Below are 12,586 nucleotides of genomic sequence, written 5' to 3' on the forward strand. Positions count from 1 at the left end.
CCTTTCAACTATAATTCAGAGTAAGCCACAACCACACAAGTGTTCTTTTTCCCACATCAGTATCTCAAGAAAAAACTTTCTTGATGAAATTCCTGATAAAAATTACATGTAAACAAACACTAGGAGCATGTCACAATTGGTCCTAGTACTTGAGAAACTACATGAAAAAGTAAAAGAATAAGTCTGAAAGCAATAGCTCATCATGAAAGTATTTTCTTATTCTTAATTGTAAAGTGACTGTAGTTATGTGAATAAGAAAATAAAAAAAATAATTCAAGCATATTTCCACTCACTTTCAGAGAGGACTTTTTTCCTTAATTTAGAACTATATTTAATATCAAATAAAGGAATGCAAGGTTTATCAGAAATTGAACACCCATGGATCATGGGTGATTCCCAATGGTATTCTCACACATTTTAATGGTACAAAATATTATGACAACTCTGTGAGAAGAGTAATAATTAAATAAAAAAGCTCAACCAAAACAAAGGCAGCATGTTAGCACTTTAAGGAGGTAAAGGTGATGGTGAGAACTTAATGAAATATTCACAAATGTTAATTATTCTACATACAGAGAGTGATTTCCAACAAGGTAACATTCCCAACCTTCTTCAGCAGTGTGGATAGGCTAGCTAGAGATGCACAGTTTAGCTTTCTGATCCTGCATAGGATTTACAAAGTTACAGAATCATAGAATAGTTTAGGTTGGAAGGAGCCTTTAAAGGTCATCTAGTCCAACCTCCCTGCAGTGAGCATGGACATCTTTAACTAGATCAGGTCTGTCTCAGTGGGAAAGAAAACAATCCTGTCTCTTCATCAGAAAACTGAAGGATAAAAAAGATTAATAAAGAATGCTATTTTACCACCATTTTGAAATTAGAACCATATCTAACAGCTAAAGGGAAGACTAGGCTTCCCTAACACCATGGTTTTCACATTGTGGTCTGCAGACTTCTCCAGCCTCTAGCCTAATTAATTCCATGGAGTCTGTGAAAAGTAACCAACACAAACAAGCCTAGCAATCAGTGTCCACTGCAGAGTTTGCATTTCCATAAGGAGAAATGTTAAGGATTGACAAATAAAATGACTGTCTGTCCTTTCCACCATCTGACAGAAGAATTCTGTTTTTCAGACTGATGCAAATGCACATTTATATAATATACAGCTATTCATCCCATCTATCTCAACTACTTCCCCCCTCAACAGCCTAGAGTATATTCTGATGCCTTTGATACCAACTTTAAATTTGTCTTTGTCATTTAAAGATCATAACTCCCCACCGTACTTCCAGTCTACAACACCTTCTCCAAAATTCTGAGTCAACAAATAATACTCTCATATAATTAAGACATTATTAAAAAGAAACAAACAAACTTCTCAAGCTAGAAGTGTTTCTAGCTAGGTGCCTAGCTAGAAAACTAGAACCACCAGTAAGAAAGACCAATAAAAAGTAGGAAGAGAGCAAGTTATATGAAATGTCTCTGCTGAAAGTCTCACTCCACATATAGTGTTAGTTAGTGGGTAAACTTAAGTCCAACACATTGCCAGTAGCAAGTGACCAATTTTAAATGTAACAGCCTAAATTCCCCAAAGTCTTTTCTCTTTGTAATTGTTAGAACAAACAGTTAACCAAATCAACTTACCATACAGGTACGGGAGTTTTCTCCTATGAATGAATCTCTTAGCACCTGAGTAAGTTTACTTGCTCTGAAGGGTGTATGAGGTTTATTTCGGCCTAAAGCTCTAATGCACTCCTGAAAGAACAAACAGGTTTATGCATTCTTCTTTAACATGGGCTGAATAAATATAATACAAATGCAATTCAAAATCAGAAAATACATGCCTTAGTTATGTTGTTGTCCCCTAAAATATCATTAAAGTTTATCATTAAAGCTTGAATCCAAGAAGTGTTAGGCCTTTACCTCTCATTAAGTTCAAGAGACAGGTAGGAACTTAAAAAGGAGTCAGGAGCCTAAAAACTTTCTGAATCTCATCCAAAATGTTTACATCTACTGTATCCAACAATAACAACAAAATAAAATAAAAAAACAATGTTGATGTTAAATGTTCAGACTAACAGTTATTTCTGATTATCAGCTTCAAGAGTTGGACTGATCTCCAACCTTCACCAGCAGAAGTAGCGTGGACAGGGACACATGTTAACTCTATCAGTTAAAATCAGTACCTTTGATGCTGTCTCTACCACTGACTTTCTTTACAGCTCAGAAGAAAACAAACTTTCTGAGAGCTTCCACAGGTCACAAATCTAGCAAGTATAGCTCTCTATTCATGTACTTAATAGTGGAAGACACCTGAAAACAAAGTCGTTCCCTGTTTTAAAATACTCTTCATATGAAAACATAGGGTAAGGTCTCCTCTTTCACTCACAAGGGTATGGGGCTAAACTAATATTTGCAATTGGTTAGAGAGTTCCAGTGAGAAATACTGTACAGATGTAAATATTATGAAATCACTATAGAAGTTTCAGCAGCAACTAGGTACAACAGTGCAAACCAAGATCGCACTAATCTAAACATCACTTCTGCCCACTCAGAGCTCTAACATCAGCTAATAAATTACTTCTCAAGCAAAGAAAGTTTAAAATCAAATTTCCATGTTGTTGTTGTCGTCATATTTTGATCGTTAATTCCAATTTCTGCCTTTGCCTTAATACTTTGCGTACAGGCATCTCTTCAGATGGCTTCCTTAGTACAGTTTTAACACATCTACACACAGAACTTCTTCAAACAACCATACTTCAAAAGCTTTCCAAATTAGAGCTTTGCTTTTAGCAGCACTAACAGATGGAATGGCTTTTGTGTTACATGAATAGTTCTACAGTAGTTCAGCTAATCCTCCAGCTGCAGCCATGTCCTTGTGGCCTTTGAAATTCCCTATAAACAGCTTCTTCCAAAAGCCAGGCTAGAAACTGTGGGATGATAATCCAAGAAAGCATTGCAACTGCAAAACAGCATAAAACAGAACTCGAAATGGACTCAGAATAAAACTGCCATGATACAGAACAGAACAAACACAAGGACAAGTTGGCTTTAACTAGTGATTACTTAAAAAATGCACCAGCTAAATTTTATAGAATGGACATAGCTCAGATAAACAGAACGAAGGAAGCTTGTTGAATGTGGATTTCACATGCAAATGCTAAAAAGGACTCAGTACTTACAGGTGAGAAAGGCAAGCATTCCTTGAATTTTTTGAATTTGTACATTAATACTATATTTACTCAAGGAGAAAAGCAGATTAGACAGGAAGAGGGGCAACAGATTTTCAACAAATGACATTACAAACTAAAAACAGTAATAAATATACATGTTGAATTACTGATATGGCAACCAACAAGTTTAATTAAATATTTTAACTTACTATAATGATTTTTAATTTGCTTAACTCCTGAAAAATTAGAATTGGATTATCTCCTTATTAGTAAAAGGATTATTGGAGGACACTGCCAGCTTCTAAATTAATGGAGTTTTTAACTACTTTTGCTCTTCATCACAGCTCAGAAAACCAGGTAACAAAATGACAACACTACTTCAATCTAGAGACTTTACAGAAATAACTTCCTGTACCAAAAATCTGAACAGGTTAAGACAAGGCTGATATCCAGATGCAAACAGCAAATCTTGGATTAGCACCAAAGACCACTCCGCAGAACATAATAGTTTAATAATTTGAATTTAACAATAACTTCAAGGGTCTTGAATACAAATGGAAAAAGCTGTGTAATGTTTTCAGGGATAGATGAAAAATGGAAAATTAATGTATCATTGAGAAACTTCTATCTTCTTGTACGGCTATTTAGACCTCTGCAAGACCCCCACTTATTTTTATTTCCCCTTCTCCATATAATTTAGATCACAACCACTAGTACAGCAGCAGCAGAAGCTTTCACTATAATTAAAAAGACAAGTTGTATGAAAATGGACTAATTATGTTGTATGGGTATCGCACTGATGGCACTAGCCAGTACAAAATCAACAAGTAAACTGGAAAAAAAAAAAAACCAAACACAAACCCAAAAAACCAAACCAAACCCAAACCAGCTTTGTTCAATTACATTTGGAAAAAAGTGATAATGTCAACACAGTATTGCTTGCATTATTTACTTTGATGCTAAATCAAAACAGGCCACAGTTTTGGAACTGCTGCTTCCAACTTTTCAACATGCCATACAATTATGTAATGACACATTATACGTTACAATTTTGTGGTATTTTGTGAGATCTGCTTAGAGTCAGCCACAAGTCTTCTCCCAAGTTTATACTAGGGATAAAAAAATAAGCACAGTGATTTGGGGGTTCAGATTCTTTATATAAAACACAGTGCTCGTGCTGAGAGTAGTAAACCTAAGCAAAATTAACCAACAACAGAGATAAGTTCTGAGGCATTCAAAACTACTGTTTCCTCAGCTGAGACCAAAAAATTACTTTCCCTATTTAGACTGAACCTTTTTTGAGCATAATAAAACAAACACTAAAAAGGCATATGAATATTTAAATATTATTTCTTAGCTCTCTTGATATGTCCTGGATTAATGTATGAAAACCTGTAAAGTGACTGTATCAGACAATTTGCGATAAAGGAGAGTAGTCAAAAATGGATTCCAACTTCCAAGGGTTATTCATTTGTTAGTTCTTTCTGGATATGTTGCTGTTGTGTTGCTTTAGTGAATTAATTAACAGCAGTAAATAAATATGTCATAAAGGTAACTTTATATTTTATTTAAAAAGAAAAAAAAACAACACTGAGATTAGTAAGACTATTTCCAGCTAGTATTTCAGACCTTGAGTACCAAAGTAAGTCATCTGTCCTGCCACTTTAGATATGTATCAGAAAAGTCTTCAAATTCAACTACCAGGGACTTTTTGTTGACTTTTTTTTTTTTTTTTTTAAACTACATGCAAGTTGACAATGTTTCTGCAATATTTCTACTTCATAATTACCAAGCGTTCCTTCAGGCATTTAGAGGAAAAATTAATAAATTATTTTACCTGTCACATCAGTAGACAATGTAGACAAGCAAAGCCTGCAGAAACACTTTGTTTTAATAGTCACTGCTATTATACCTAGAAGGCTTCCACCTACTCAAAGGCAATGGAAACATTTCAGTTACCTTCAGTGCTAAAAGGCTCTTGTTAATTTCCGCACCTTCCAGTCGAGTCTGCCTATCTGCACTGGAAGTATCTGCTCCTCTTTCATTGCCAGCCAAATCAATCAGAGAAAATTTACCATGCAATTTCCCTTTCCTTCTGAGAATAATCTGAAACACTGCATGGCTTCGAGATGAGTGTGCATTTGCAGATGTCTGGCCAGACGTCCTTTAAACAAAAGCAGAGAAGGGAAGGATATATGAACAGGCGAAGGACCATACACGTTAAACACACTAACTGCAGAACGTTACTTTTTTCAGGGCAGAGTCCTGTATTTTCTTACATGTGTTGACAGCATGTCTAACGTTCCTGTGGACACTAGAGATACAACCCTAATAACTGGATGTACATAGTACAATTATACCTCTTTTTCCATGTCTTCAAACAGAAATGGAAGATTAGTAACATTTTACCTCCCTTCTAAAAGCAAGAATAATCAGATCTTCAAAGACTTCCGATTATCAGAGATCTTACATGTAAAATGCTGATGGCATTTTATCTGATCAGGCAGCAGTCTATGCACAAGGCTAATTTTAAAAACTATGAAGCTGGATTCTTAAAAAAAAAAAAAATTTACATTTAACCTCTGTCACTATGTATCAAGGCCTTTTAGAGCTGAAGAATCTGGCAGTATTCCTGATTAAAAATGATGTGAATTTAAGTCAGTAAGCTGCTTACATAATGCATGCAATTCACATCCTGTAGAAAAAGCAGTTATTTCTCTCTAGGAGACAGTGAAACACTAAATAACTTTATTTAAAATGTAGGGAGATCCCTTACGTGCAGCCAACATCGTCAAAAAACCCACTGCATATTAAAAACTATCACTATGAAGAGACGCCAAAAAAATCTTGTTCTGATCCTTCAACATACAATGAAAAACTGGTGTAAGCTATGGGAGATACCTGCAGCTGTTGCCTATTTCAATAAGCTTAAGAACATCTTCAACACATTTGACTTCCCGTTCCTGTAATCCCACCACCTGGACTTGCTGTTTACCATCTTCTAACACTCTTAGTTTTGTCTTCCTGTTCAACAAGTCAAAAACCTTAGGGAGGGGAGGAAAACAGAACAGTTAAAGAGGAGCTTTAAAAGACACTTGTTTCAAATCCCATATGCAAATACGCAAAGCATTGCATGGGAAACATGATTGGAAGGGAAGTGTAAAGAATTATTTGAAACAAAGCTTTTAGTACAAAGAGGGAAAAAATCTTTCATGTGACAAACTCAAAATCTTGTTTGCAAAAGAGAAATTCCCCCTTCCTAAGCAAAAGATCAGGTATTTACCTTACCACTGTAGATCTCAAAAAATGTTGCATATACTTGAAGTTCTAACTTCTTATAGTTTGGTTTCTTTAGCATTAAAAAGACATCTCGAGCTGTGAATACATTTCCAGAACAAAAAGAAATCTCATTATGTATTTTCATTTAGTGAAGACTCATTAATGCATAACAGTCTATTTTATAGCATCTATCGTATTTTGCAAGTATAACAGATAGGGTCAGTCAACCAAGTCTAAAACATTGCAGTTTAAACTGCCACATTACAACGGAAGATGCAGAAGACCCCAAAATTGTAAACTTAATTAATCTTCCATTATATTTATTACATCTCTTGAAGTAATCTACATATACATTTACTTCACTGGGTAAAGACTACACACCTAGGAACCACTTTTGATGTCACCAAAGCTCCACTGTAATGCAAGTCTTACCTGCAAGTGCATATATTCCTTTAGAACAATCTTGGTTCTTTCCTGAAAAGTCACCACCCATAGTCTAAATTAAAAAAAAAAAAATCACTATAAAAATCACAGAGCTGTAACTTATGTATTTGTTACTTACTAGAACTTATCTAAGTGTATCATACTTAAAAAGAAGTGTATTGCTGATATGTACAAGAAATACTTACATGGGTTTTTCCACTGCCTGTTTGCCCATATGCAAAACAAGTGGCCATTCCCCTTTCAAATATGGTCTCCACTAACGGTCGAGCTGTAAACCTTAAATGCAAAAAACAACAGTACTTAAGAAACTGAATTACTTTAAGATGCCACTACTACAAGGATGTTATACATTTTAAGGCCAGAAGTGACAAAACTGGTCCTGTACTTTGAGAGGCCAAAGGACATCTCTACATTAATTCCTGAACTAAACAGACTACCAGTTCTAAGGTATCAAAATACCCCAATCAATCAAATAAAAGCTACAAGGTCTCACCTATTTATTTTACAACAATATTAGCCTCCTTTAAACCATAAGAAAAAAAAAATTCCCTTGTTTTAATGATGCAACACATCACAGCTTACTATACGGAGTTTCGAGCTCCCTGAAGAAGACAGAATTAGCAGACATCGAAGTTGGACAGTGGAGCAGAGAAATACTTAGGTTTTGCCAATACTAAAATTCTGCTATAGTTTTGGGGTTTTTCTCCCCAAATCAGCTCCCAAGATTAAATTTAGAAGACAAATGGCCAAAACATTGCACATCTTAATATTTTGAGAATGTACATACACCGAGAAAAGGCTCAAGAAACTGGATACCCAAGCTTTTCAGAATGGAAAAATCTAGTTATCCCTGAAGTCTTATTTGATGTTTGCTATTTGCTATTTTAGAGAAGTATTTTTGACTTTAAAAAACATAGAGTTGTTGTTCCTGCTTCAGCTGCTTATCACCATGATTTCACGATACACTCCAAAAGCAAAGAGTAAACTAATGGTGGGTTACCAATAGAGGTATCTCTACAAAAGTCTCACTTTCTGAACTTTTTCCAGGTGTTTATACATGAAGTATCTTTAAGTGACAGAAACAGGAACAATTGTTTACAGAAGCAGGGAGGTGTTACACCTCCTTTCATTCAACTTTCAAATAAATACAAGATCACTTACAAAACTAGTATGGGCAAGACAGAGCCATTCAGCAACCAAGGATTATGCAAAAAGCTAAGTTTAAGTGAATCATGAATTTTCATCAAAAATATACAAGATGATTCCTGATCAGCCTTAGTCTTTCCTTTTTGCTTCTTCTAAACACATACTTCCTTTACGCTCAAAAGGATATTCCTATAGTTTGATGTTTGTTTTTTTCATATATAAAATACAAAATTTCACAAAGCCTATCCACCTAAGAAGCACACTCCATTATCTCTGTTTAATTGAGTTTGAAATTATTTCTTTTGCTTATCTATAAAGAAGGGACTTAATTATTTCTATTTTGAAGTAAGACAAAATACAAACATATCTAGAAAACTTTTCATAAAGTATTACACAAGTCCAAATGGTACCATGCCAAAACCATCCAACTTTATGTTTACTAGAACCTTTATTGCAATCTTGATCTTTCAGAAATGTAAACTCTCGTTCTCCTTTAAAATTCAAAAGGTGTACCCGTTCAAACTAGTGCATGTTTTTTAATACTAACAAAAACTTGCAACTCAGTGTTGCAGCTCATGGAATAAACAATACTTAAAATACATCTTAAGCATAATAATAATATTTTTAAAAGAGTAGTATTTCTCTCTCTCAAACTGAAGAATGTTTTTCAGTATAGAAACACGGTGAGTAATTTTAGCATATTGGAGAAAACTGGAGTAACTTGCCACGCTATTTTTTTCCCACTGTGACTCTGAAGTTCTAGTGAAAGCAGCTAACAATACCTATTTGCTCTTTCTTCTGTTATTACAGGAGACCTTGAAGCAGACTGCCCTTGAAATAATAATCATTATTGTGCCATATGAGGGAGAAGGAGAAAGCCTGTACTACTACACAGACTAGAGATTTACTGTTTCAGTATGAATACTCTTCACTTTCCAAGCATAAGGAAAATCATCTTCATCAATTTCCTTTCCAATATCAATATTCCCTGCAAAAAGCTTCACAGTATTTAGACTGCATACCAAGATTATGACCTTCATGGTGTCTAACCTTGCCTGCTACTGAATCTACTCCATTTTGTGACTTGTACAAGGTAAATAGCTACATCTAAACACATTCCTAAAAGCACTGTGTGCATTATTCTGTGCCAGCTGTGGAACTGAAACAAAGAATAAAGGAGAAAATGGAGATCCAAATACCTTGGCGCTGAAAGTGGACATGTGTCTTTGTTGATGTCAGTTTTTAAATCAGAAAGATTCAGCATTTTGAGCAGGATATCTTAGCTCCATGCCCATCTGTGTCACATCTGCCAGATTGCTTCCAGCAGCCAAGCTAGCTCAGGTATCTCAGCCATACAGCAATGTAACCTCTCTCACTTTCATTGTACTCTTTCCCCACCCTCTCTTGATTTGTTTCTATCTCTTAATTATCTTATATTCAAACTGCAGACTCTTTGGGGCGGGGGCTGTCCCTTTCTTCCAAGTTTCCTGAAGACTAAAAGCCATGACTCAGGTTCCTCGGGTGCTGCATGCACACTAATTAATAAGGTAATAACTCTGAGGCAAATGGAGAGCTCATGAAGTTCAAATATTCAGTAGCTGAGGAGGCAGGCAATACACACTAGAGCCTGGAAACCAACAGGGCTTGGAGGAGGACTGAGGTCAGCAGAGGTGGAGATAACATTGCAGGTGAAGAATTCAGGATAAAGAGTTAAAACAAAAGTAAACAGGCAAAAGAATGGAAGTGGCAATATACATATCCGGTAACACAGAGAATTGGAGTAAAGTCCATAACCAAGGTAAGCACACAGTTATTGACATGGAAGAGACATGAGAAAAACGATTCACAAAAAAAACCATATGCACATACCTGTAAACCATTTCATTAGGAGCCGTGTCATCAAAGGCATAATCAAAACGAAAAGTTTGGTTTTCTAGGTACCTTGTTAAATCCACCTTTTGTTTTGGTTCATGTACCATCACAACATCTTTACTGGGAATTGTTATTACGTCAAGGTCTTTCATTAAAGTTTCTATAAAAGAAGTGAAATACATATTTAACTAGCAACACATCATTATTTTTTACAACACATCATTATTTTTTACATTTTTTCACTGTTTACACTCTTATAACATCTCAGATAACACAGCTCCTCCAAGTAACAACACTGCAATGGATTTGGGTTTCCAATGCCTAGACAATAATCTGCTAAGTAAGAGATTTCATTTTGGAAGTCTAGGCATCCTATTCTACCGATTGCTAGAAATTAAAGAGAGGTTGTACAAAGCTGATTAGAAAAACTAAGATCAGTAATTATAGCACTATTGTTGTAGCTTGTTATGTATTCTATAATAACACTTTCCATGGATTTGAGTTCTTTTTCCTCAGGGCTTCTATACTGTTTTAGAGATTACTGTCGTATTCTTTGAGTTTTTATAAATAACTTTTCTACTGGAGAAACTGGACACTGAAAGTCCTACACTGCTTGGACTGTCAAACTTGAAAACACAAAAAAATTAATATCCTTATGATAATCTGCTTTATTTTAAAATGTTATCTTTTTATTTTCCTTAAATCCTTAATATTACAGTCATATGTCCACAGCTTTCAAAAAGAAACATTTTGCTTTCATTCTACACAGACATTTTCATTTGTGTATTCCTCCCAGAATCTGAGGTATACATCTTTAATAGAGAATTTCTCTAAAGTAAAATCCTTTCTAAAAATTACCTTGTAAGCACAAAAAGCTGAAAATGCTAATGATAATTTCTATCACGGGGAATGAACAAAAGCCAACTAGATGCAATTTCAACAGCAAGATCCCAGGTTATAATTACTACACAGCACTATTATTTACTATTAATAGTTGTATGAGATACGAATCAGCAAAACAGAGAACCCAGTGATCCATGATATGCACAAAAATAAAGATGCTTTGTGTGTACAGTCAGGATCACTAATGTGTCCTACTTGCATTTCCATGTATAATTTCTTAAAGCATGCAGTTCAAGAATTTGATGTGGCTTTATACAATCAGATAGAAATCTTGTCATTGGTTAACATACCAATCAAACAGTACAATGGTTACCATTGCAAGACATCACACACCAACAGCAATATGCATTCAAGACACTATATAATCAATTTTTCAACTGCACTGCAATAAAATAAAATGCAATTATTCTGCAGTAATTGCAAAGAATAAATAAGGAACAGTGATGAAGACAGATATATGATGGTCAGTTCTTTACAGCAAAGGCTTTTTAGTTTAAGCAGTCAAAGGCTGATTTTTCTTAAATAGTTGTTTGGAATAAGACATTTACCTGCTCCCAACTATTTGTTATGACAACTTGTAATCCTTGCTGATGAACATTTGGAATAGTGTCTCTGAAACCCACCATAGATTTCTCAATTATAAATATACGTCACTGAAATAAAATCTGAGAATGTCAATCTGAACACCTACTTCCTGCAAAGTCAATCCACAGAATGATTCGTGCTGAGAACATCTAAAGATTTTGGTGATAATTCTCTGTTTGTGAAACTACCAAAATAAACTAATTTTATTTTTTCTCTTCAGGGGGTTACACACTAGTATCTTTTATTCTTTTATACTCTTCAATTTTAAAAGGTGGCATAAGAAATACCGTTTCTTCTGAAGTGTGTGTTTTCAGAAGACTGTGTCATGTGGGTACTAGACGATCTCTATGGTTCATGCCCCACATAGATTATTTCATTCACACCTTTTTACTGTAGCTTATTCTTAAAAATGCAAAGTAACTTTAGTGCCAACCTCATTTTTCCTTAGACACTCCTACAAACACCCCTGAACTATTTTTTTAATAGCTCCAAACCATTAATACTTAAGATATGCAACTTTCACAAAATCAAATCCTACTTCTGAATCCCAGCTCACACCCCAAGACAACTTGCTTTCATCTACTGTAATTTCACTTTGTCCACCTTCAGAACAGGTAGAAGGTGATGCTTCCCCAAAACGTATCAGATTTCTAAGTCATATTTTATTAAAGATAACCTCCAACGCTGAAAGAGAAATTTAACTGCTACCAGACTTGTGGGTTGAACGCCTTTATTAAATAGGCTGTGCAAAATAATTTCACTTAACCAATATTTGCGATTATGCATTCCTTTCAGATCAATAAAAGGAAAAAATACAGGGAATAAGAGAACAGTGAAAGAAAAAAATTAAGTAGGGGAAGCAGCAACATGGAGGGAAAAAAAAAAGAGCAAAACCTAACTATATACTGATATCAATATATGTTTTCCCTTTCCCATACAATTCTCCCATTTTCCTCTGGATATGCTCTAGGTAATCCTCAATGTGTAGTTCTGACAGTACAAAAATAATAAATGCATCCCAAGTTGTTTCAGAATCAGAGTGATGTTCTTCGAATCTTTTAGCTAAACAAAATATAATAGAAAAAGAAGGAAAGAAACACCTGTCAAAACACAAGTCATCTTACTTAAGCCCTGGATTCAGACAGGCTGTAATCCAGAAGCATTTGCATCTTAATTTCCTGCTG

At 34.9% G+C, this 12,586-nt stretch overlaps 1 protein-coding gene across 1 annotated transcript in view; it reads right to left on the bottom strand.

Annotated features, from left to right (window-relative positions):
* The window catches only part of KIF2A (kinesin heavy chain member 2A), a gene marked incomplete at its 5' end in the record, with an annotated part of 30,380 nt that overhangs the window by 13,056 nt on the left and 4,738 nt on the right, over nt 1–12,586 (bottom strand). Inside the window, 7 exons of the mRNA XM_009696366.1 lie at nt 1,645–1,755; nt 5,133–5,337; nt 6,075–6,217; nt 6,457–6,548; nt 6,885–6,948; nt 7,082–7,172; nt 9,912–10,074. Coding sequence (XP_009694668.1) covers nt 1,645–1,755; nt 5,133–5,337; nt 6,075–6,217; nt 6,457–6,548; nt 6,885–6,948; nt 7,082–7,172; nt 9,912–10,074 — 869 coding nt within the window. The remainder of the gene's footprint in view (nt 1–1,644; nt 1,756–5,132; nt 5,338–6,074; nt 6,218–6,456; nt 6,549–6,884; nt 6,949–7,081; nt 7,173–9,911; nt 10,075–12,586) is intronic.

The sequence above is a fragment of the Cariama cristata genome, unplaced genomic scaffold (assembly GCF_000690535.1).
Source record: "Cariama cristata isolate BGI_N322 unplaced genomic scaffold, ASM69053v1 scaffold3373, whole genome shotgun sequence".
NCBI classification, from domain to species: Eukaryota; Metazoa; Chordata; class Aves; order Cariamiformes; family Cariamidae; genus Cariama; species Cariama cristata.